The sequence below is a fragment of the Gossypium arboreum genome, chromosome 11 (assembly GCF_025698485.1).
Source record: "Gossypium arboreum isolate Shixiya-1 chromosome 11, ASM2569848v2, whole genome shotgun sequence".
NCBI lineage: Eukaryota > Viridiplantae > Streptophyta > Magnoliopsida > Malvales > Malvaceae > Gossypium > Gossypium arboreum.
Window position 1 is genome coordinate 128547115 of NC_069080.1, and position 27754 is coordinate 128574868.

General features: G+C 28.4%; 2 protein-coding genes and 1 long non-coding RNA gene across 5 annotated transcripts; 2 read left to right on the forward strand and 1 right to left on the reverse strand.

The window, feature by feature from the left end:
• Positions 1–536: 536 nt before the first annotated feature.
• Positions 537–2615, reverse strand: LOC128283582 (uncharacterized). The gene is made up of 2 exons (XR_008273963.1): positions 2493–2615; positions 537–813 (listed from the first exon to the last, which is right to left on the reverse strand). It is a non-coding gene; the product is annotated as an uncharacterized LOC128283582 (long non-coding RNA).
• A 6798-nt stretch (positions 2616–9413) lies between these two features.
• On the forward strand, positions 9414–12734 carry LOC108470904 (probable E3 ubiquitin-protein ligase ZFP1). 3 transcript variants are annotated; one of them, XM_053020995.1, is made up of 8 exons: positions 9462–9488; positions 9566–9613; positions 9751–9807; positions 10377–11226; positions 11406–11770; positions 11872–11973; positions 12064–12231; positions 12356–12734. In XM_053020995.1, the coding sequence occupies exons 4-8, from the start codon at positions 10413–10415 to the stop codon at positions 12500–12502; spliced, it is 1596 nt and encodes a 531-aa protein (XP_052876955.1). In that variant the 5' UTR covers positions 9462–9488; positions 9566–9613; positions 9751–9807; positions 10377–10412; the 3' UTR covers positions 12503–12734. The 3 variants fall into 3 exon arrangements, with proteins under 3 accessions (XP_017627913.1, XP_052876955.1, XP_052876956.1); XM_053020996.1 differs by having other exon boundaries at positions 9466–9488; positions 10380–11226; XM_017772424.2 differs by having other exon boundaries at positions 9414–9613; positions 10380–11226.
• A 2271-nt stretch (positions 12735–15005) lies between these two features.
• On the forward strand, positions 15006–17708 carry LOC108473184 (basic leucine zipper 61-like). The gene is made up of 4 exons (XM_017774721.2): positions 15006–15546; positions 15695–15785; positions 16696–16822; positions 17482–17708. The coding sequence occupies exons 1-4, from the start codon at positions 15071–15073 to the stop codon at positions 17640–17642; spliced, it is 855 nt and encodes a 284-aa protein (XP_017630210.1). The 5' UTR covers positions 15006–15070; the 3' UTR covers positions 17643–17708.
• The last annotated feature ends 10046 nt before the right edge of the window (positions 17709–27754 follow it).

Below are 27754 nucleotides of genomic sequence, written 5' to 3' on the forward strand. Positions count from 1 at the left end.
ACCTACATTTCACAACTCAGTATGGATGATACCATACCTACATTTCACACTTTGCCATGGAACAACCATGGTCTTATCCGTCAATTCATCACATGTCACGATACGAACGTACTCAATCCTGCGTTTTTCCTAATTTGCATTTCCACATTTATTCTTTCATTAATAAAATTTTCACAATCCCACAACAAATTCATATATAATAACACATTACATCATTCAAGCATTCACAAATAAACATCTAAATTCAACCATATGAACTTACCCGGCTGATTTGTAGAAGATATTGAAATTTAGGGACTATTCCACAACTTTTTCTTTTCCTTGTTCTTCTTTAGATTCTTGATCTATAATATAAAATATTTCCACTCATTAGCATTTATTTGATTTCTATTTCACTTCACAATTAATGCTCTTCAACTGTAACACCCCCTAACCCCAAATCGTCCCCAGAACAGGGTTATGAAACATTACCGGACCTATCGAACATTTACAATTAATATACACATAAATACCAACACAACCAGATACACTCATAATTTTCCAAATTTAAACATTTACATATTATTCAATATTTAATTTTATTCAAATATCAAATATCATCAAATAAATCAATTTCATACCAAATTAACCAAATTCTATTATATATCATAACAAAACTTAAATCTATTTATTTCATCCTTACATTTACAATTTCAAAATGACACACACATAAGACACCCTAGGTACATGCCTTTACCAATAATGAACACACTTTACCTTATTGAATTCGGGATCGGCCTGGGATGCTGATTAAACGTTCTATCTTTACTTAACCTGCGCAGAGAAACAAACCGTACGTTGAGTATAGGTATACTCAGTGGTATTTCTATAATCTGAACACTTAAGCAATTATAAAACATATTAATTTATATATATTGAATTTTTCAAACTTAATGAGTATTCAAACATTCAGTTTCCAACCAATGTTTTGGTTTACTTTAAATTCAAAATCATTTATTATTTTTCAATAGCAATTAATCAATCAGTAATATTCATTAACGATCAGTCAATCAGAACAATTATTTATTTAGTAATAACCAGTTATTTGGTAACAATCAATTATTCAATAATAATCAATTATTCAATATCAATCAATTGATCGGTTATCCAGTAACAATCAATTATTCAAGAAAATCGATATCAAGAAACAATTAAATTATTCAGTAATAATCGATCTTTTCAGTTCCTTTATTTACCCCTATTAACATGACTCGGACCTAAATGGATACACGGATCCAACCAACACACCAAGACAAAGACGTAGTATCTCATCGGCGAAGCGAACAATAATAAAGAATAAAGATAAGAGATGAGCGATGCGGTACACGAGTACCTCATTGGAATAAATCCAAACGAGAATAAAGAATAAAGATGCAGTACGAGTACCTCATCAGAATAAATTCGAATCAGTAACGGTAACAATAACAATATCCGACACACAAAGTGCTGAATTGGTAACAGTAACGGTAACATAATAGTAGTTGGCACATAAGTGCCTGATCAGTAAGTTGGCAAAACCTGTACTCTTCCACATCCTATGGCATGCCAACTATATTCGACTAGCCCGACTAGTTAATAGGGTATTTAATTCACTTTTCACTTTTCAATTAATTCATATTTTAATTAACTAACTATATATTTTCAATTCAATATAGTTTCATTCACTTTTCACTAATAAATATTTAATTTCACAATAATCACATTTTCTATCAATTTCATCACACTTCCAAATACATATATTTTCTAATATAACAAATATTTATTATTCAATTTCCACATCAATATTCATTTCAATTCAAACATTCACATATATTCATAAATCAATTCAATATAATCAATATTCAATCCAATTCAAATAATTATCTCAAAATACCTACTACATATATATATTAAATAATAAATTCAACAATTTAAGTATTAAGTTCGGATTCTAAAAATACAAATCGTATTTTCTCGAGCTAACTCCTGTTATCTTTGCCATTTTTCCTTACTTAGACGAGATTTCCCGAGACAACGTTAGCTATGGGAATTAAAACAATTCATATTCGTTAATTCACTACTAACTTATATCTAATTAATACAATTTCTATTCAATTTCAATTTAATCTTAACTAAATTCACTTACTTTTTCTACCTCAAATCATACTTCATTTCTATTCAAATTTTGTCCAAACTCATACTTAACTATTAAATTTCCATCATATTTTCCTAATTTTGAAATTTTATCAATTTAGTCCCTACAACATAAAACTTATGAATTACTTTACAATTCAATCCTTATTTCATTTCTAACTTGAATTCCTATCAATCTAACCGCTAATTCATCTTTTTATTCGACATGAACAATATTTAGAAATCTAATAACTTTCAAAATATTCACTTAATTTCATCAAAACCTTGTCCCAAAGCTTCCAAAACATCAAAATTAAGTAAAAAGGGCTAAATTGACTTACCTATTAAAACTTCAAGCTTCAAACCTTGAATTTTCCCTTTTCATCTTTCTTTTCTCTTTTTCTTTCTTTCTTTCCCCTGCTCTCTGTTTTGTCTCTTTCTATTCTCTTTTCTATTCTTTTATTTACTTTGTTATATATATATATATATATATATATATATATATATATTTATTTATTTATACTTAAATAGTAAGTATTATTTATTTATTCATGTGTATATTATTAATACATTTGTATCCATTTATAACCATACATTTGTCATAATTTAGTATATTTATTTCATAAAAATCTTATAATATGATCATATTAATTAGTAAATATATTTTATAAACAATAAATATCTATTAATGATTAAATACATGTATTACAAATGTATATATTTTCATTTATACACTTGTATCAAATCATTTCCACACATTTGTCTTTATTTAATTTATTCATCATATAATATTAATTTAATGATAATAAATACATTAATTATTTACTTAAATAATAAGTAAATACATACATATTTTACAAATGTATGTACAATATTTATTACACATGTATTTTATTTTTGCCATACACTTGTCTTTCTTTTAATTTATTTAATAATAACACCTATTAAATAATAATAATAATTTAATATAAAACCATAATAATAACAATTATAACATTTAATATACATAATTCAAGAAAAATCTTGATTTTTCTTCCATTTGCAACCTCATCTACTGTCAATGGCTTAATTGCTATTTTAATCCTTTTTACTTTCTTTTAATCTACAATTCAACTTTCATCCTTTATTCAATTTAATTATTTTCCTAATTCCTCTTAATTGAGCTAAATTCACTTAATTAAAGCCTAGTTAATTACTCAATTAACTTTGTAATTATTTTTAATAAATATTTTCTAATCTATTTTTCAGAAACAGAGACCCAAAAATACACTTTTCCTATAACATTAAAGTTCGGGTCGATACATCAACTATCAAAATTATACTTTTACCCCAAAATTTACAATTTTTACAATTTAGTCCCTGCTCAATTCACCCATCAATTGAACTAAATTTTCTCAATTAACACTTTATTTTATCATTATAAACTATTTCAAAACCTTGGATATTCTGAATTTCAACACCAACCTTCAATTCAAAACTTTTTCACAATTAGGTCCTAAATACCATTTTATATCAAAATTACTTAATAAAACCACCTTAATATGAAATTAGAACTTAAATTTCATAATAATTCATCATAAACTTCCCTTACCCATCCAGGGTAACTTCCAATTTCACCCATAAAATAAATAACTAATGAATTCTATAAGTGGACCTAATTGTGAAAGTCATAAAAATATAAAAATTATCAAGAAAAAGCAAGAATTAAACTCACATGATGTAAAAATATGGAAAACCAGCTTTCTCCAGACCTTCTATGGCTTTTTGGCTGAGAAAATATGAAGAGATCTCTAGATTTTTAAATTTTGTCCTTTTTTTATATGTTAAAATTGTTAAATTTCTAATTTTGCCCTTATTTCCCTTATTTTTCTGCTGATTTTCTTACCCTTGCCGTCCAGCCTATTCACTTTTAGGCTTAATTTCCCTTTAAATCCTCTTTCTTTTAACGCTTGAGCTATTTAATCGTTCTAGCAAATTTTATTTTTATTACAATTTAGTTCTTTTTATTTAATTGACTACCCGAACGTTAAAATTTCTCAACCAAACTTTAATACTAACTAAATGACACTCCATAAATATTTATAAAAATATTTATAGCTTGATTTTCAAATCCGAGGACTCGATACCTCGTTTTTGACCCGTTTGACCTAATAAATTCTTTTAATTCACCAAATTCACCAATTCACAAATTCTTCTAAATTCTTACTTGACTCATAAATATTAAATTACTATCTTGTTTAATCTTACTTGTCGGATTTAGTGATCTCAAATCACCATTCCGACACCACTAAAAATTATGCCGTTACAAGAAGCTTCCTGACATTGCGGCGATGGGAGACATCGTGATGACACAAATGGGGATGTTGCGATGTGTTCCTCACATAAATTGGGTTTCTTCTCCTAATTAAACTTTGATTATTTCGGTGATATTTTTGTATGATTAGGACTCTAATGTAAAGCTATTTAAAGGGACAATTGTATCCCTGTTTTGATATGCCAATTAGCAAGGGCTTTTCTTGAAGGCGGCAAGATGTAGTCGCATATGAGTTTTTGTTAGAGTTTCTTGGTAACTATGTAGAGAATTTAATTTGTTCCCGAGTTAGGGCCTTGTTTTCAAGGTTTAGTATTGTACGTTTAGTACATTTATGATTATTTTTTTCCCATATTGTACTCACCTTTATTTACTCATTTAGTGAAAAATCGAAGCCTCCTTTATCCATAATTTCTATTTTCTTCAAAATAATTCTAGATAATATATAAAAATATATTATCATATATCTTTATCTTTATTTTGATACATTACTAACCCTCTTAGAAAAAGCTGAATCATAAACTCTTAAAAAAATATTTATTCCATGGGAAATTGGTTAGTTTAGGTAAATATGAAACTATTGAAATTTGATAGACATCTAGGAAGAAAGGTGGAAATGAAATGATGAAGATAATGTATAAACATTTTTCACATCATGTGGGAGTTCTTACTTTATATTTTTAGGAAAGAAAAAAGATGGCCACTTCATCATTTCCTCAAATGGCCTAACTTTCAACCTTTAATTAAATTAATAATTACTCAACATTCAACAAATATTGAGTAAAGGGCTTCACATAATTAATTTACCAATCTAGTTAGTGATTAGTGGTCCAATCATTTTTCCCTTTTCCCCTCTCTTTTAATGATTCAATGTATTATGACATAAAGGATTACCTATACCATGCATATAAAAATTAAGGTGGTATTTATTGTAGTGATAGAGGTAATAGTATTTTAAAAGATTTTATATTAAGAGTCGAATTGTATTTTATTATTTTTATTAAAAAATAAATTAGTTATTGTATGTTAGATCAAAGAGTAAATTGATTATTTATGTTAAATATTTCATTCATTTTACGTGTAACATGAACTAATTTTAACAATAAAAATAGATGTAATTTTTAATAGAAGGACCAACTTACTATTTAATCTAATGAGCATGTATCTATTTATCTATTTTTAGTAGAGAATGCAAAATACAATCCAGCTCCTAATACAAAGAACTTTACGGTACTTTTACCATTTATAGATGTATTATTTTTATTTGTATTGATGCGTATTGATATCAATATCATTGTTTTCCAAAAATATTTAATATTTATAAAATTAAATAAATTGTAAATATAAAATATTAATTAATTATATAAAATATTATACATCATTAATATATATGTTAATATTAATTTTATTTGAGGTACATGTTTTAAATAAATTTAATATATATCTATATATATATCTTAAAGTAAAATATGCTACCTAATTTATTACCAAAATTATTAATTAGCAACTGTGTATATTAAATGAACTCATCTTTTAGGTTTCAAAAATGAGTGAAATTTATAAGTTTTGATAAATACCTATAATTATTCATAGCCCTTTTTAACTCATAAATAAAAGGGTAATGTACTCGAATCTACATTCTTTTATATCAATAATAATACTCATATCAATCGAATTAAGACTCAATTAATTATATCAAAATAAATTTTAAATACTTTTTATTTCGGTTTACAAATATTTCGACTGATATAAATAATATCGGTATGAAACTAACATACATAAGAAAATAAATATCCCTTTTTAATTGTGTCCGTGTTATCTCTCTTCCTTTGATTTTTCTTTTTTCTTTTCTTCTTTTTGTGTGTGTTTGTGCGGCTAGGAATTTGAGGACCCACATACCAAAATGTGTTGAAAATTGCATGCTTTAAGCCCTTTGTTTTGGCATGGCATGGGAATGGATGAATAAGGCATGTGAAAAATTTAATTGGATTTTGAAAAATTTAAAAAGAATTTGAATTTCGAGTTAATCGAATTGAGTTTTTTAATTTTTTTGAGTCAAATTAAATAAGTAATTCGAGTTTCGAGTTCAAGTCGAGTTGAATTTTATAATTAAAATTACTCAAATAATTTGAATAACAGATTGGTGTAAATACCACTTTGATCCTTATCAATTTTGAAAATGAACAAAATTAGTCTCTTTCAATAAAAATTACAAAAAAAATTAAAATATTTATAAAAATTTTAAATTTTACATTTTTTAAAAATTATAAAAACAGAAAATCCTAAAGAATATATAGAGAAAGTTAAAAAATAAAAAAATCTAAATTAATAATTTTAGGACCTAAATAATTTCATTGACGATTCAAGTTTATCATACTAAAATATTTTTTTTCTTATTTTTCTTTGAAAAGAATTCAAATATACATGGTTTCAAATTTATGTGTACTAACATGAAATTAGTTATATTCTACAATCTCTTAATTTGACATGCTTAATTTTTAATTTAACTCGAACAATTTTATTAGATTTGACTCGACTTAAATTTCATTTCACTCAACTCAATACAAAAATTTTTTAAATCGAATTAGGATGATAAAATAATACTCCTCAACTCAATTAATTTAAACTTTTTTACTCAATTCGATCGAATACTTATCTTTACACGACATTGGTATTTATCACATCCAATATTAAAAGCCTTTTGTTAGGCCCCTAATTTCTTTGTACCTTCCCTTCACTCTACGCCAATTCTTCCCCCAAACCCAACCCTTTTAGTAGCCAAATCCTAATGGCCAATAGCTTTTGCTTAGGAGTTCGATTTTAGTTAGGTATCACATTGTACGAAACTGAAAGATGTAGATTCAATCTTTAATTTATTTGCCATTATTGCTATTAATGTAATAAGCACGTTTAAACGTATCTTTTGCTGAAAATGGTGGGGGAATACACCTATGATTACCTAAATTTCCATCACCTTTTTCTAAAAAAAAAAAAAAAAGAACTGTACATGCATTTTATACAATCCTTAGTTTTTGTTATTTTTCAGGATGTAAAGCAAATTTTACAAATACTCTTTTCAATCTTCTTTTCGAACTATGAGAATAAAAAATTTTGTACGATCACTTCAATTTTCTTTCAAATTTGAGTGACAAGATTTTTTTTTTCTCTTATTTTTCAACACTATTAAGTAATACAAAAAATAAAAATGTTGATTTTTCAATTTTTCTTACCAAACACAACTATAAAAAAAAAATTATATTTTCCTAACGAGCAAAACCGACAAGACTTATGTATTGGACGGTCACACTTCGACATTTGATAAACACTTAATTCTATTCCAAGACTATAATGGTGATGTTAGGCCAAGTGATGATACTTTTGATAATGCTTCCTTTTGGGTGAGGGTTTATGGGATGCCGCTGAAATGGCTGACAAAAGATATGCACATCGGAGTTTTTGAGATATCTATGGGTGGCTAGAGGAGGTTAGTTGGGGGAGGCTGTTGCGCATACAAGTGGAAATTTAAGTCCCCAAACTGCCACTTTGGTGAAGGGGATGATCAAATACAAGCATCTCCCGATCTTTTGTTATTGTTGTGGAATACTCGGACATGCAGAAACAAAGGGCTAGTTCTTGTTGACAAGATAATACTACGTACTTTTAAAAAATGTGGTCGAAAAGGGTTGGGAAAAAACGTGATTTATTAATTTTTAATGTTTGTTGTTGCAAAAATTTGCGGTTTAAGGTTAATATATATTGTTTGGACGTGATAATGAAAAGTTAAAAATTAATAAGATGTCGATTAAGTCTTAATTAGATTGGTATTAGTATTTTTGCCACGGCAGGAAAACGTAAATTCGAGTGTACTTAAACGTATTATCCTCCTATTTAAGGGTTAGAGAGAGGTTATGGGTAGTTCTAACCATTGTATCAAAAAGAGTAGAAATGTTAAAAGAACTTATAATAAGATTAATGTTAAAAAAATTAATTAAGTTATATGATAGTTAAATAATTTAATTTAATGGTACATAAATTATAAGCTTTAAATACCTTTGAAGTAATTAATATAAATTATTTATAAAATTAATTATACATATTTTAAAAAATTAAAAATAATAATAAATGATATTTAAATAATTTAATATAATGATACAAAATATAATTTAATCTAATTTTTTATACCTTTTAAATAGTTAACATAAATAAAGGTATTTTGACAATTTTTACTTCCAAACACAAAAGTAAAAACTATTAAATCTCAATTTTGTGTTTGGGTGGAAAAATACTTTTGAAACTCTAAATGTAACGAAAAACAATGTCAAAATATGATAATTGAGTGAAAATCCGATGATGAATTCCAAAATGATTTTTTCAATATTTATTTTAAAAAATATGTTTAGTAATCTTATTAAATTTTAATCGATACAAATTTTTAATAAAAGTGTTGAATAAGGTAAATACAAGTTATAAGGTTGAAAAATGTTAGGTTGAGTTTCTTTTAAATGTTAAAAAGTGAGATATCCAAATTATTAATTTATTTTATTTAATTTTTATGAAAAATTATTAATAATAAAATAAAATAATATATTTATATGATTAAATTGAAGAAATAAATAATTTTGAAAAACAAAATTAATTTTATCAAATAACATAAATATAATTTGTATGTTAAAATTTTTAATATAAATTTAATATTTGTAACCAATTGAGGTTTAAGTTGTTTGATATTGGTATTATTATCCATATAAGAGAACATAACATATAATAAAATTAATTTTTATAATTTAAAATCGAACCAATTTACTTATATAAAAATTAACAAATTACCGCTTTAATTATACATTTTCTATTTTAATGACTTCATATATGATTTATTATACAAATTAAAAATCATCTTTTCTTTAATCTTTTCGTTTTATACCGAAAAGATAATGATTAATAAAAACAAATTTATTAAAATTCAAACAAAAAACCATTAAACGAAATTTTATTTAAAAAAAACCAAAGAACTATGGGCTAGATAAAAGTAGGAATGTCTTTCTCTTTTTCTCTCTATTTTCAATTTTTTTCTCCCTGTTTTAAATAATTTTCAATCTTTTTCAGATCTCTCGATCTCATTTCTCTTCTTTTCCCTAATTTCGCATCAATTAGGTTCGTCTTTCTTTATTTTTCATGAGATTTTAGCGGTTAATCTTTGAATCCTTCGATATACATTGTCTGGATTCTGATTAATCCGTTTCCAAGTAACAGGAAAAAAAAATTCATCTTTTTTCTTTGGGTTTTTTCAGGTTGTGAAGCAGGTGTTCTCTTTGTTTCTGGGCTGTGATTTTGTTTATGAATATAAGGTACGGCTGAGATAAAAATGAAACCAAACCATTTTTTTTTTCATTTCCCATGCTTTGAATTTGCATGCCTTGATAATTGTTCTATAAATAATGGGTATTTAACAATTTTGATGAAATTAAGATATACTTTTGAAAAGTTCTGTTCTTTTTAAACTTATTTTTTGTGGGTTCTATCCAAGCTTCATTTGTGTTGGATTCTTTAGGATTGAGGATAATTAGGAATAAAAAGTTGAAATCCTTTTTGGGTTTCTTTTTCAATTAAATCAGCATATTTAGTATAGTATTACTGCTGGATATTGGAAATTCCCCCCATTGATGTAAGCTTGATATATTCAATTCTGTTGAAGTTTTTAATGATGGGTTTGCCAGTAAAGATGGTTCTTTTAGCTTCTTCTTTTTTCCGAGGGAAAATTAAAGGTTAAATGTTGTTTATGGTGTCTTATTGTATGGTTGATGATAAGATAGGAGATGAATGACAGTATCATATTTATGGGGAATATTAACCTTTAGAAATTTAGAATTGAGATGATCTTAGAAAGAAACTGATAACATGATTTATAATTTTGAAGTAGGGATAAATTGCAACTACAATTTATTTGATCACCATGGGCCAAAGAAATATGCTATGCCCTAGCCAAATGATTGATTTAGAAATGGATCAGCAAGGCCATGGCTATCTACGTCACGAGCCTTGCACCTTTTTGGGCAATATCACGAACTACCCGCCACCTGATATCCCGATGACAGTGATAGCTCCTGGAAACACAACTAGTCTCGATGCTCATCCCTTGCCTGAGCATTATGAAAATGGTATGTTCTATGGGATGCCCCAGTACCCTGTTCCTGGTGTTCAACATTGTCATCATCCTCCAAACCTTGATCTTGGTATCGGAAATGCTTCCAACTTTTATATTCCCTATGTGGCTACCCCTTCGTCTGGTGTTCCTATGAATCATGGACCTTTAGATCAGATGCCATCTTCTCGCAATTATGGTCCCCTTGGAGTTTCTGCTGATGAATATGCTAGGAATTTCCATTTCATGAATAATGTTAGAGGCTCGTATAAGAGAAAGACTTCTGAAGGGATTCCAGGAAACTTTCAGCATTTTAATGCCTCATCAAGCTCGAGTTCCTCAGTTACACAGCTAAATACCAGGCATCCTGATGGGGTTGTCCCAGTTGATCCTGCATCCTTCACCATTCCTCAGTATAGGGGGAACGACCCTCCACCAATTAGAGATGCAGGGTCTCAAAGAAGTGTGAGGAACAGATTAGGCGCGACCGCCGTGGATCCTGTTTTGATGCATGGTGCTAACCATTTCTTGCAAGGAAATTACATGGCTCAGCCCTTTCAGCCAGCAATAACAGAAGGAGGTGCCTCAGCTTGGACTCAAGCTCCTGGTGTTCCTTATATGCATGGTAGTTTCTCAAACCTTATATTATTTCCTCCAAGGTTATTATATATTTTATTAATTTTTTGTTTGTCATGGATTTATATTTTCCATTTTTTGCGGCTTCCTTGTACTTGAGGTCTTTTGAGTCTGTTTTTACCTTGAAGCTCATTGCCATGGACACGTTATTAACTTGTATTTATCCAGGTGGTAACATTGGTGGACCTATCGAGACTAGGTATAGAAGTTCCACAAACTTTTCACATTCTTCTTCTCTTGACCTTCGGAACCATAACCACCATCACCCTGCACCACCTATTGAGGGTGTAAGAAGCCATGGATTTAATCTTCACCCACAAGTAGCAACAGCTCCTTATCGCTTTCCGGCAAATTATGCCTCACAGAGCACCATGAATCCTTCACAAGATAATTTGGAGATGGGGCGCAGGAATCGTCGGCCGGTTCCACCTACTGGCTTTATGACATATCATTCTCGCCGAGAAGGTGGGGCTGTACCTGAGACAAGTTTGAGATACCACAATCTTCCTCATTTGAGAGTTATTCCACCAGATGTAAGTACCAATTTTTTATTTATTAAATGTTATTTCTCATTGTTTTCTGTTTATTTTTACTTCTGAATCTATAGTGATATCTTTTGGTCAATTTGATACAGGGTGTTGCTATGCTGGAGTTCCCGGAATTCTATAACGAACTCGGGAATTTGATCGATCATCATAGGGATATGCGGTTGGATATAGAAGACATGTCTTATGAGGTAAGTCAAGTTGATTAATGTCATTCTTTCTGCATGGTTTGGTTTTATGTTTACCGAACGTTTTCTGGAAAATTTGCTAAATGGCCACAGGAGCTACTTGCTCTGGGAGAGCGGATTGGCAAAGTTAACACCGGATTATCAGAGGAAACCATTAGAAGTAAATTGAAAACAAGAACATATTCTACATTTGTAACTAACATTAATCTGGAAGAGGTGGCACCCATCAATCAAGAACCGGATTCTTGCATTATTTGCCAGGTAATTCAGTGTGCTTATAGCTACCATACTGTTCTTTCGTTCTTCAAGTTCGAAGCACACATTTTCATCACGCATCACCATTCGCTCCTAACATGTCATTTGCCATTTCTCATGGAATTCGCAGGAGGATTACAAGAACCAAGAGAAAATCGGAACTCTAGATTGTGGTCACGAGTATCATGCAGGTTGCTTAAGTAAGTGGCTGTTTGTGAAGAACGTTTGCCCCATCTGCAAATCCGAGGCATTAACCACCAAGTCCAAGGATGTCTAAAAGTAATAAATTACATAAAAAGAGTTGATGGCGGAGAAAACTTTCTGGAAGTCTTATGACTAATCTGTTTGCTATGAACCAGATTGATAATTTGTCCAAGTATTTTGTACATGAACTTGCAGATATCTAACAGTCAAATCATTTATTTGTAGGCTCTGTAATTATCAAATAATTGTACAGACTCAAATTTTATGCAGTCTCTTGTGTAATATTAACTTGCAGGGCTACATAATGGGTTTTCACTGTTTCTTCCTTTCTTTAATTTTTATTAATGCTGTCTCATTATGTAATAGGGATATATGGTAAATATACCTTTTTTGTGTACGTAAGTTTGGCTTCAAGGTTCGAATATACCTCGACACCCGAATCTCCGATCCAACACCACCTTGAACAATTAATCGTAGTCGTCATCTGCTCTATAAGCCCCCATTTTGGCCCCGTTTTTGGCTCTGTTCTTTTATCCAATTTAGGGTGAGTTTGGATGGGCGATGTGTTTATTTGTGGTTAGTGTAAAAATAGCGGTGGTGGTAAAATTATATATTGTAGCGATACTGTAGCGTGAGACAAAAAGTAAGCATTGCAACGTTGTCCCAAACCCACCCTTAAAAAATAAAATAAATTGAGGAAATTGTATCCAATGAAAAAGATCAGTGGCATTAGAGGAAGATTTTCAATTGTGAATTGTGAAAAAGAAAATGAAAATTGGGAGAAATGGGGGTTAGATTAAGGAGGGTATAAGGGGTTCGCCCCCAATTATGAGTAGAGTTGATAATGGGATGAGTCAATTGTACACGTTCCGAAATTCCATCTCAAAAATAGATTTAATAAAAAATAATATCCATTATTTACATAGGTCGATTATCAAGTAATATTACATTTTAAATTTTATTTTTATATAAAAATTTTATTACAATTACATTCAATTTAATTTTTTTAATATAAACGAGCTTGAATAAAATTTTAAATTTAATTTTCAAATTAAACTTAGAAAACGAATCTAAAATTTTGTATTATTTCTGTCAATTAGGCCTGACCCGATAAAAATATACTCATAGTTAAAGAAATAGTTGGCTAAAAAGATTAATTAAGGAAATTCAAACAAAATGTAGATTTGGAACACTATATAACATGCAACATATGAATAAAAAAACATGACTCAAAATCTAAGTAATTTCAACTTATATGAATTTTAATAAAATATATAATACAAATTATTAATTATTAAATTTTATATAAATGTTTGTATCAACAAAATTATATAAAATTATTTTTCCAACTCTCGATTCATGACAAAAATTGCTAAGCACTTTCTGAATGGGCTTAACTATCTTTTTTACAGTCTTAGCAAAGAGAATAATATCATTCGCAAAGAGATGGGTCAAGTTAGAGCTCCTTTTGGAGATCTTAATCGGTTTTCAATACTTATTATCACAAGCTCTCTCAATACTTAAAAAGTGAGATATTGCATATTGTCGAGTGTTTTAGTACGTGTTTAAAAGGTGTTGGTTTCTCTATTTATAAGACACAGTTCCTAAATGATATGACGTCGTAGGTAGATTTCCTTACATGTCAACATATACCCTATTTTAAGATTAACATGTGTTTTTTATGTGTGAGTTCGCGTGCACGGTAGTTCGAACCCACCCCATGCGAGCTCATGAAAGGATGTGAACACCTCACATGCAAATATTATATGATACAGTTTGTAGATGATGTGACGTCGTAGGTAAGTCCATATGCATGTCAACACATATCATATTTTAAGATTAACATGTGTTTTCTACATGTAGGTTCGCGTGTATGATGGTACGAACCCACCTCGTATGAGCTAGCTCATTAAAAAATACAAACACCTCACGTATAAATCCTAAAAGCGAACTATATACAAATTGGGTTAAGATCCAATCGGAAAACCGAATAACACATAAAGAGAATGAAAATATATGGTAACAAGGAGCCCTCGTCTAATACCCCTAGAAGGAATAACACTCTCAAGCCCATTCACCAACACCGATAGGGTGGAAGAAAAAATACCATCCATAATAAGAGTAATCCAATAAATCGGGAACACAAAATAAGTAAGCACTTTATGAATGAAACCTCAACATTATTATATGCCTTTCCCATATCAAGTTTAATCACCATAGAATCATCTTCCTGTACAATCACAAGTTATCTGATGAGTGATGACCATGCACAAATCTACCCTAGCAAAGGGGAAATGAGCTTCTGAGAGGCCAAATTCTCTGGACCATGATTTTGGTGTAGTTGGTGTTTCATAAGCTGATACTTATGAAAGGAAGCATGGTTATTTTAATATTGAATAATTGAACATTAATTAATTTAATATTACATTAAATAAAAGAGTTTTTTTATAGAAAAGTTAGTATTAAATTGAATAGATGTTATTTTTAAAATATTTATTTATTATTAAAAATTATTGATTCGACCTTTAATCTAGATATTTTATCTTTAACATATACATACATAGAATGGCAAAAATGTACCTCAAAAAATACCCTATTTTATTAACCCAAAATTGGCTTTATTTTAGGCATCAAAAGAAATATGCCCACAATGGCAAACTTCATTTCCTCCTCCACCACCAGCACCATGATGAAAGACTCTAACCATCAAAACCACCACCAGCCGTCATGGGCCGACGAGTTCCTCGACTTCTCGTCGATGCGTCGCGGAGCCCAGCGCCGTTCTATGAGCGACTTCATAGCATTCATTGACCAACCGTTGGAGGAAGAAAATAGGGCCGGTAATGCCATGATGATGGAACCGAACATGTTTGACCGCCTAGACGACGAGCAGCTCAAGTCAATGTTCTCCAACGATGTCTCCTTGACAATGCCGGCTGCGACAATGGGTTCTTCGTCATCGACGCCGCTAATGTCTGATCAAAATAGCAACAATGACGAGAAGCCAACACCAGGAGAGGTGGAAAGCTCATATAAATTACATGAAACACAAGGTTCGGAGCCTCCATCAACCTCCAACGGCGGCGATCCTATCACTGATCCAAAGAGGGTCAAAAGGTAAAAAAATTAAAACCCATTATAATTAAACAGCTTAAATATTAATCTTTCAACAAATGAATTGTTTAATCTGCAGGCATTAGCTAACAATTCTTTGATTATATTAATAATAAAATAAATAAATAATTTATTTTGAGTGATAAACCAGAATTCTGGCAAACCGGCAATCAGCTCAAAGATCAAGAGTGAGAAAGCTGCAATATATTTCAGAGCTTGAAAGAAGCGTAACAACATTACAGGTATATATACATCTTAATCAATAAAAAGAGCTGTAATTTTTATTTTTATTTTCCTCCAAATTTTTCTGTTAATTTTTTTTTTGTGGACCAAAATTTTTGTCGAAAATGTAAAACTCATAAAATATATTTGACTGTACCAGCCTATCAATTGTACCAAAAATCGACTTATATATCCGTCTAAATTAAAGGATTGAACCGATTATGAATAAATCTCTTGGAATCAGAGAAAAAATGAAAGCGACAATAATTTTTAAAAAAATTATTTTTTCATAATTTTATAATTATTTATTTAATTATTGTACCAACTATTAAATTAATTGAATGACAAATTAAACTACCAATTACCGGCTTATTAAAACATATTTTTCCGTGAAAATAAAAATTTCATTAAGACAAATCTTCATTATTTAAAATACTTGTGTAATCCCTAGAAAATTAGAAATATTGGGTTTATTTTAAAAATAAATTTCAATGTCAATTGTATTATCCCAACGAGATTAAAATAATAAGTAGATTGAGTCTTAATTTAATTGGGATGGATATTGTCCCTAATATAGGAGAACGTGGGTTCGAGTGCACTGAAGCGTATTATCCTCTTATTTAGGACTTGGGAGGAACTATGAGTAGTTCCAGCCATTCCGTAAAAAAAAAAAAACAGATATGATCAGAACCTATAATGGAATTGTTTAAAATAATAATAATAAATAGAAAGTTTTAATAACATTAATAATACATAATTAATTATATAAATTATACTAATTACTATTTGTAATCTTTAAATTTTTTGGAATCATTGTATACATTAATTTTGATTATTATTTTGCGTACATAGTTTATTTACAACAATTTTTGTTGTTTTAATTAGTTTTAATTTTAATTTAATTTGCTTTTATATGTTGGGAAAATGGAGACTGAAGTATCAACATTATCACCAAGAGTTGCATTTCTGGATCATCAAAGAGTGGTTCTTACTGTTGAAAATGGTGCTTTAAAGCAAAGGATTGCAGCTCTGGCTCAAGACAAGATTTTTAAAGATGGTACGACTCCTCCTTCCTTAATTATTCTTTATTATTATTATTAATTGATGGGTAAATTTCAGATTTAGTCCTTATTCTAATTTGGTCAATTTTAATTTATTGTACTTTACAAATTTTGAAATTTTAATATTGAAAACTATGTTAGTTAAATGAAAATAAAAATATAGAAATACATTTATTATATAGCTTCTCATAATAAAAACATAATAAATAAAAATAAAATAATTCTTACATTTTTATGGACTTCAACCTAAACTAGTGATTTAATATTTAAAAGTTGTTATCAAATTAGTCCCTATACTATTAAAAAATTAAATAAGGCCAAATTAAAAAAGTTAACATTTATTTTTAAAATATATCATTTATTGCTTAATAGAGTTAATTTTTTAAAATTTTTATAATTTTATAAATGAAATCTTTTATTTAAAATTAAATTGCATTTAAAAAAAATCAAAATATTTTTATACGGCAAATTTTAACTCTATTACAATTTCAACATATTATTTCTTTTTAATAGTATGGGGACTAAATTGATATATTTAACAATAGATAGATTCATTTTGATTTAATCCCTATCAAACCCACTCTAAGTTTTTATTTCTCTTATACATGGAATGCATGTAAACTCCATTATAAAAAATGTTTAAAACCTTGATCAGCTCACCAAGAAGCATTGAAGAAGGAAATTGAGAGACTAACACAAGTTTATCAACAACAACAAAGCCTCAAGAATATGAACGACAACCCTCTTCCACCACCACCGCAGCAGCAGCAACCACTGCCGCCACCGCCACCGAACGAAGGACAACTTATAAGTTGATTCAAAGAAAGGAGGAGCGAGAGATCAAAGGAAACAGCAATGCAAAGTTGTGGCTAAGAAAAAAGGGGGAAATGTGAAATGCTTTGGATTTTTTTTTTTTTGAAAAAATTGATTATTTAACATTTTTGGATGTGGTTTAATTTTTTTTACTAAGATAATAAAGATCTTTTTGGATTTTGTTATTTTATTTTTGTAATATATTTTATATAAATTTATTATGAAATATTAATATAATTGGGTTTAAGATATCTTTTAATATAAATTTAATGGCTTTATATAACATTTGGTTCCTGGATTTGACACATTTTTCTATTTATTGACCCAATTTGGTACCAGAAGTTGATACTTTTTTTAATTTGGTATCTAAATTTTTTTGGCTCAATTTGGTACTTGAACTTGACATTTTTTTCTAATTTGTTACCTAAGCCTTTTTTAGGTTCAATTTGGTACCTAAATTTATTAAATATTATACAAATTATGCAAAACACTAATAGTGTTAAAAAATTTTGTTATGCTACAAAAATATTGTCAATATTAGAAAAATTTATGTTAAAAAATAGGTATTGACCTATGCCTAATGAATTAATATTAAATAAGAATTTTTTAAATCCCAAATTAAAAATCATTATTTTCAATTAATTAAATAAATAAAATTAAAATTAATTGAACATATAAAATAAAAAATCATATCATTTATCACATGCCGCCATGATATATTGATTATTTTTGCTATTTTATAAAAATAACATTATTAATATTAAAATAATTTGTAAAATATTTAACAAGTACCAAATCGAATAAGATACCTTTATTTTGTCACTATATTTATTCATTTAACAAATTACTAGATTCAAACACATAAATTCTAATAAAATATTTAATTTAAAGATTAATATATATATATAGCTTTTGCTCCTTACAAGCTTTGTCTGTCTTTGTGAGTAATGTTATACCACTTTTCTAATTTTCAACAATTTGATATTAGAGTGAGGTTATTTTTTAAAAACTTTGATTGTACATTTGTAAAAGTTTTGTTGTCGACATAATGATGAACCTACAAGCTATCGACTGAATGAAAAAGCTAAACTACTACTAATACCATGTGGTTAACATGATGTCTTACATGCAAAGACAATATCTATTGGAGATAGTCAACGGTAGCGAGGTGACGCAGTCGAAAGCAGAAGGCGTTGTGAAAGTGGAAAATAAAAGCAAGAAGGCAATGTTTCTTTTGAAGTCGACGGTTGAAGAGGATGTGCTAGAGCACATTCGAGATGCCACAACCCCGAAGAAGGCTTGGGACACACTCACCATGCAATTTTTGAGCAAGAATGTTTCAAATCGTGTATTCCGACATGAGAGTCCTCAGTGGCAAACCTTAGAGATTAAATTTTGGAGTTCTAGTAAAATTTTTAAATTTTTTAAGAATTTTTGAATTTTTGTTAAAAAAGATTTAATTAACTTTTTTTATTTTTTATTAGATTAATGAGAATTTATAAAAAAAATTTAAGAGCACTTAATTAAAAATTGAAAAAAAAGTGTCCACACCAATTTTTGCCCAGGCCCCAGTTAGCCTAAAACCAAATAAAACCCAAACAACTAAACTCAAAACCCAAATTTTCAACCTAACCCTAGCCCACTATATTTTCAGAAAACAACCAAAACCCTAGCCTCTAATCCAAGTGGCTGCCACCCATACTTTCTGACCACCTACTACCACTACTTGTCAGCCACCGCCCATGTCATGTCTCCACTTGCTCCACCAAATGGTAGATCTAATGGAATGCTTATCCTTAACAGTTAAATATCTTGAAAGTAATTATCTCAATTGCAACCCAAAAAGTGAAGAGTAATAATGGCTTACAAGTTTGAAACAAATGTTTAAAAATGGTCATACTTAAGATATTCATAATTGAGTAATTCCTTTTTTGGCTGAATCAGACTAGCAATCTATTAATTGTCAAAGATGATTTTGAATTGATTTCAACTTTTATTGAATATAAATACTGATTTAATCTTTAATAGTTTGATGCATCGATAGTTCATGATATCTCTCATTCAATCATCTTACAATATTTATCTTAACTCATATGCTAATATTCAATGATTGATAAGTAACTCAATCATACGATTATAACTTTGCGAATAATGGCCAAGGATCTAATGATTTGCAAGTTGACTAGCACATTGACGTGAGTGACTCTCTGTTTAAGATGGTATAAGATCAATATTTCTCTTACAAAAATGTGATATTGCTAAAGAAATTTGGCTAAATAGTCTCTCACCAAAGTAAGCCTGAACTTTATGACGTCTATATCGAAGATATTTAAGATTTTTGCGCTATCCAAGATCTCTGACGTATAGCACAGATTTCTAGGTTTTCATAAGTGGAACTATGTTCGAGCATTCACATTTGTCTACGGTTATGAACGAAAGTGTCAAATGTAATGTATATGAGATTAAAGTACCATATTCCTTATTCTGTCAATTGAATTTATCGCGAGTTAGTCAACGCTAAACTTCAATGGCATAATACTTCAAGAGATTTTTCAGCTCCATCTTCAACGAAAGAGATAAAATAGAAAATAAAAAGCCAATAAAATACTAATATTAAAGATGTATAAACATCATTACCTAATCTCATAACTTGTATATGCTTAGAAATATTTATAGATCATGATAATAGCTTTGAAGCAATATTGTTATTTCTATAAGTTATTAGATATGATAAGATGTTCAATTGATAACGTTGAATGAAATGTTGAAACTATTATGGTTATTCCAATGATGTCACTTAAATAACAAGTTCCAGATGATCAATGAACTTTAAAAGACTAATTTAGCAATGATTTATGGAGGACTAAATTAGGAGAAGATTTTCTGAATTATATTACAATGTGAAAAACTGACAATTCTGAATTATTCAAAAAAGCAAGAAATAGAAGAAAAGTAAGACATTTAAGCAAATGGTTACAAAGATGACTTAAATGTAAAGTCTGATCAAAGTTGGATTCCATATGACAAAGAATACTATTTGGCATCATAAGTATCGTCCCTAAATATGAGCTAAGAATGTATAGAAGCTACTATTGGCATTAGTTCCATTTGCCATTTGAATTGTTACTTTATTTTTAAATTCGATAATTACTTTTATAGCTATATGCATAAATTTTCATTTTAAGTTAATACTTATCATGATATTCATTTGACTTAATATCTCATTGAAGCATTGATAATTCTTATGTTCAAGTTTGATATTTTAAATAGATTGATACGATAGCCTTAAGTTTAAATTTTGATGTACTGATATTCTAATAATAAGTACAATTAGCAGTAGTTAAACTCATAGCTTAAGTTGAATATTTTTACATGATGGACTTAGCTTTAATTGTTACCAAGCAATATTCAGTGACATGTTAACTAATGACAGTTTAATCATAATGTAAGTAGTCATGTTAGAAAATATTTGAATAGACTGTTTCATACTTACAACATTAGATCAAATGATATTAGATACCATCATGCTTGAGTTAAGTTGGATTGAAACATGAATTGATCTCAAATTTACACAAACACTTAGTCCAAATATTACTGTGCTACAGAGAACCAATAAAGGCAGTAGTCAGCAAACTATGTATTAATATCTAAACGGATTCAACCGACAAGTCAGTTAATAAAGATAAATTCAACATACACCAATGATACTAAGATTAGATAAGCTAGCATTCTAATAGCATATACACTATAGAGCTTTGATTCATTCAAACAATTTTGATACAAGCATCAATTAATTGTATTGCAATACATATCGATCATAGCTCTAACTTGAAAAGATGTGAACGTCTCGGTATGTCCTAGATCTGATTCACAACCTAACCAAGTAAGGAACATCAATTATGATTAACCCCAAAGTAGGAATGATCAAAGATAGCTTTAACTCCAACTAGGGTACAAGATTAAGCTTATCCTAAGCACGACAGTAAATTTAACTAACCTCAAGTATGAAATGATAACGAAGGCTTACCCAAGAAGGAACTTTAATTTAGCTCCAAAGTGGAGTAGATCAACAAGCTTGCCCACTAGCATCAGTACATAGGCTGAAATTACAGATCTGTACCCTGAAGGTTACGAAAAATTGCCAAATGGGACTATCTTATGCATGAACGATTAACGATTTACAAATTTACCAGCAAAGCGAACATCACTAACGAGTTAACCCAAGAAGGTTATAAGATTTGCAGATCTTAACCCAAGCAGAGGAAACAGTCGAAGCGATGGACCTTAAACCCCTTAACTAAGGGTAGTTGAAATAGATTAGCCAGCGACAAGCTCAACAATTAACCCAAAAATAATTACATATTACATGATCAATTTAATAATATATAATTACAATTATCATATTATAATTACGTGGATTATCTTCTTATTATGCAGTATTCTACACATTCTAGTGTTATTACACGTATAATGTACTTAAATGACATAGTAAATTTCAGAAAACACAAGTTACACTAAAAATCTTCAAAAGTATCGTGGAAAGAATGCAATTAGTCCTTAATATAAGGAGAAACCTTTTGTATAAGCTTAAAGGGTAGTTGATTACAAGTGTTACCTAAATTTAGATCATTAAAACTTCTATAAGATATTGTGAATTTGAACAGCAAGTAGGTTCATTTCTCATACCTGATCAAGCTAAACATAAGTTAAAAGTTTAATTCAAGCAGATCAAATTCGAACACTAATGAACATGTACCTCAGACTATAAAGTTAAAGTGATTAGAAGTTTAATTTATAAAGACCATGAAGATCAATGACCAACATGTAATAAGTCGACTAATCATCTTTTCAACACCGATTTCAGTAATTTATAGAAAATGTTATGATACAAGTAACAATGATCAACTGCAATTGAATCGAAAGAGGTTCTCAAGAATTTTATCTATTCATAACCAAAAAAATCAATATACAATATTACTTCTATAAATTAATTTGTCAAAAAAAATACATTCATATATTTCAATAATACTAAAGATTCATTAAAAAGGTAAGTTACACTATTACACAAGTTGATCATAACCTACAAGTGAATGTACTTCTTACTTAATCCTCAAGACTTTGTAAGTTAACATTTAGGAAATTTAATATGCCAAATACAATGTGAAAAAATTATTGCCTAATCAACACAAAGTCAAAAGGAAACATCAAGAGTAATTACACAGGATTGTTAACTATTAAATGATTATTTTTATCATATCCTATCTTTATAGTTATCATAATCAATCAAAATTTTTAGATATTTCTTTTAAATTAATAACTCTTATAGCAATAACTGAAAAGGATACTAGATTTCTGACCGAATAAAAAGCTATACGCTTTTTTCTATGAATCAGAATGTTAAAATTTAAATCTAAGAGTTCAAGAGCTTTTAAATCACAATCTAAACCAAAATGAAATTTGCTGTAAGCTGCTTTTATTGTTTTTCAAGTTTTGTCACTTCTTGCATTTAATTAATCCGTTCTTAATCTTAATTTATAGCTTGTTTATTCTTGATTCTAAACCATTCTTTAATTAACCCTAAAGCCTTTATAGCAGATCGTATTTTGTTATACATTATTTGTCAATTTCATACTTTTTATTATTTATATTTCCATAAGATATAAATTTAATTATTTACCTTTTAATCCAAGATATATCTTAATTAATTTTAGTTATATTTTTAAAATTATATTTGAAATGACTATTTTATTTTCATTAGATAATTCATTACTATTTTATTTATAATTATTTATTATAATATTATATTTATTTATATAATTACTTAATATATATATTTTTATTATTTTTATTTAAATTAATATATTATTATTATTTTTAAATTTAACTTTTAATATTTTAATTCATATCAATATTATCATTTATATTTTTATATATTTAATATACTTGAATATTTAATATTAATTATTCTTATATATATATTATTGTATTATATTATTCATTTATATTTTTATATATTTACATTTAATATTCATTATTTTATATTAATATATAATATTATTTATAATTTTATTTATTGTATTTATTTATATTTAATTATATATATATTTTTATTTATATTTTATTTTATTTAATTTATTAATTTCTAACTTTTATTATTTTTTATATTATATTATATTTATCTATAATATTTATTATATTATTATAATATTTTTAATATTATGTATTTTTATTTTAGTTTTTAAGTATTTTATTTTATTTTATATTTTATTTATTTTTATATATTATTTTTATTTATTTGCTTTTCTTTTTTTATACTTGACCCTTTATTTATTTTTATCTTTTACTCTTTTGTATTGATTTATTGCATGTATTTTTATTATTTATATAATCTTATAATTTAATGTATATTGTAAATTTATATTATATGGTTTCAATTTCTACTACTTCAAATTTTATTTATAAATTATAATTTTAATTTAGTTTAAAATGATTTTTTCAATCTGGTTATAATTGTGTATTTAATTTTTAATTAAATTAGTTTGAAAGTTTGATTTAGATTATTATTTTTCAATTTAATTTCTTAAACTAATAATATTTGTAATTACTTATTTATTATTACCTATTTTTAATTTTTAGAATTTTCAATTATTTTTAATAATTTTTTAAATTCTTAATTTAATTTATAAACGTATTCAAATTTAATTCTATTTACTTTTCGAAATATCATTTAATTATCAATATTACTTCAAATATATTTCATTAAATATGGTTAATTCAGTCTCGATAAATTGTAACTACATCCGACTTTTAGAGATTGAATGGATCTTAAATTTGAAAACAAGTTAATTTTAATCATTTTAATTAAAGGATCAAAGTTTTTTACTTATGATTGAAAAGTTAAGTCATTTTAAAGCAAGTACCTTACACAGGTATGAGGTTTTATGAATCTAAAGTTTAAAGATTTTTCAATATATGTTGCTTCTCATGAAGTTGTGTTTAATGTATCTAAATGTTTTGAAGAAATATGTCCTTCTTTTCAATTTGTCATGGAAAGGTTTGTAATTGCAATGAGGAATTAATTACCTTCCAAGATTTAAGTTTTTATTGCAAGATAGTCCAAAAGAAAAAAATGTAAATAATAGACAATACTTGCAAAGGGTGAAGTAATAATGAAGTTACAAAAAGTACATTTACCTAGTACAAGCAAAGACTTAGGGACATGAAAATCAAGTTTGTAAAATTTTAGGACATATTTTTTTCATCTTATTGTAAGTTGGCAAGCGGAATGATTCATTGTAGGATCTAAATTTGAAGATTAATTTTAATGGAAGTAAAAAGAATGATGAAAGATACAAGAAGTTCATACAGATTGATGGAAGAGGTGAATAAATACCTTCTAATTTCAATGAAATGGACTATATAGAGGCTTATTGGAATGCAAGTCGTTTAATTAAATGAGTGAGTTTAAGAACTGGATCTAATGGAATCCAATTAAGAGAAAAAAAAGAATTGAAAAGGGATTATAAAGATGAGGCAAAACTGAAGCTGAGTCAAAGATTATTAAAACTAAAAGGATTAAATTGGAAAAGGGGGACTAGCAAGCGAATTTAGACAAAGGATTTTAATTGGGATGACAATTATGGATCCAATATATGTCAGCAAGGTTAAAATTGGAGAATCTATCTGGAATACAAAGAATCTGATCCAATTGCCATTGAATTGATAATTTCTTTAAAATTCGATAATTTTTTTATAAAGTCATTAATTCTTTTCATTTGAATTTGTTTCTTATTCATTTAATTGATAATTAATTCTTTATGCTCCAATCAATTTCCTCTTTCATGATTAATTTTTAAGCATTTTATAAATAACGATTAATGATCATAGCTTTCCCATAAGAATTCTTTGTCAGTTTTATTTTACAAGATTGAAATAAGATATTTTTAGACCACAACATTAGGTTGAAATTTATCTTTGCTTTTTTGATACCAAAAGACAAGAATTTTGATATTTAACCACAATAAGTTTGTCAACTAAGCTTAAGAGTTTATTTGATAAAGAAAGATTTTGATTAATACTCTAAACTGGTATAGTGTAACCAATGTTAATGAGGTACAAAACAAATGATATTTATTCAAATGATGGAATCAAATTTATTTGAATTGTAAAGGACAAATTTATGCAAGTCCGTGATATGAATGTGAAGTACCAAGTTGTTGACAAAATATTATATATTTGACTTTTCTCACAAGATACCGGAAATCCAAATAATGGATAAATGTCTAAGAAAAGATATCCTTAGCCTTTTTATAAAGAATCATGAATTCAAATTCCATAAAATACATCTGTAAGCATTATTAATTTCAATGTAATGTACTTAAATAAGTGTAGTTCAGAAATTGATCATTTCATTAGTCTTATCATTTCATAACATCAATAATGACATAATGTCCAGAATAGAATTCATCCTTAACCCATAAGTCAACATTAAGTTAATCATGAACCCCTATAGGAATGTAAATTATGGGCTTTAACTCAAATCGTTGGTAAAGTAAATTTAACTTTATTCTTCCTAGATGAACTAAATAAAGATGATTACCCATAGTAGGGTAATAGATCGATCAAGCCTTAACCCCTAAGGAAAGGGCTAATTTCAGATTTAACCCCTAATAGTAGGAATAGATAAGAGAAGGCTTTACCCCAAGAGGGTAAAGGAAATTAAGATCTTGTCTCCCTAAGCAGTGAGAAATCAAATCATTCTTCCAAGTTGAGGCTGAAATTAAAGATCTTACCCCAACAAGGAAGAAGATCAGTAATTTCTACCTAACCAAGGTAAAGAATTCAAGATCGTTTACCCAGCAAGAGGAAGAAATCGATCTTAACCCCAAGAGGGTAAAGTCAAATTTATCTTATACCCCAAGGAGGAAAGATCGAAGCAAGAATTTAACCCCTAAGCGTAGGAACAGTGAATTAGTTAACCCTACAAGAGGGAAAAGGAATACACAGCTTAACTGCTCGGGAATGCAATGAAGGATCTTAACCCCAAGCTTAGCCCAAGTATAGGAACCAGGTGAATTTCTACAACCAAGATTAGATTCAAGACAAGCTTTAACCCCTAAGTAAGAGATCCAAAGAATTCAACCTAACCCGCGTAGGCAAAGGAAAGTTCAATCCACTCAAGTAACCCTAAAGTGGGAAATCAAATTTACCTCAAGAGGGAAAGTAAAAAAATGGTTCAACCCCTAAGAGTAGAGGTAACAAGCTTATTCCCAGCGTAACGAAGCATTCAAGAAGGGTAACTTAATCCTAAAGTAACCCTAGATTCGGAAAAGGGTCAAGACAATCCCCAAGAAGTGGGTAACAAGTAAGATTAATCTTAACCCCTAAGCGTAGGAACAACGAGATGAGCCTTAACCCCTAAACAGAGGGTAACAGTAAGATTATAGCTTAACCCTCAGTAGGGAAACGACGAATGGGCACCTTAAACCCCTAAGAAAGGTAAAGTAGAAATTAAAATCTCTCCCTGAATGGCATCAGGGTAGACCAAACCAACATGGTTCAAGGAGTAATTAATCCTTCCTACAAGGATGAAGGTAAGCCAAAACCCCTACTAAGTTAAAGAAAGATGAATAATGTCTCTCAAAGAGAATGAGAAGTCAAGACTACAGAAGGCAAATGATCTTTAAGTCTTATCCTCAAGTAGGACAAAGAAGTAGAGTAATAGCAACAAATTGGTCCTGAATAAGCCAACAAAAAACCAACAAAAAGCAAACCCATTTAACCAATTGCCCCATTTTGCCAAACAAAAAACCCAGCAAAGCAAGGCAAACCCAAATTTTCACCCCACTACATACTGTAAACCAACGCAACTAGCCCAATTCCAATTCCACCAAACCTAAAGAATCATACAAAAACAATTGTAACCTGGCCTATACCACTGTCCTTGAACGATGTGTCCTATTTATTTGTAAAACAAGTACAAATGCATACAAAGCAAACAATCAAAAAAGGTAATTACTAAACAATTGAAAAAATAAAGCCAAACAAAGTACTTGCAATTTATCTTTAAACTTTTCTTATTATTCATAAAAACATTAAAGCAAAATCAGTTAAAT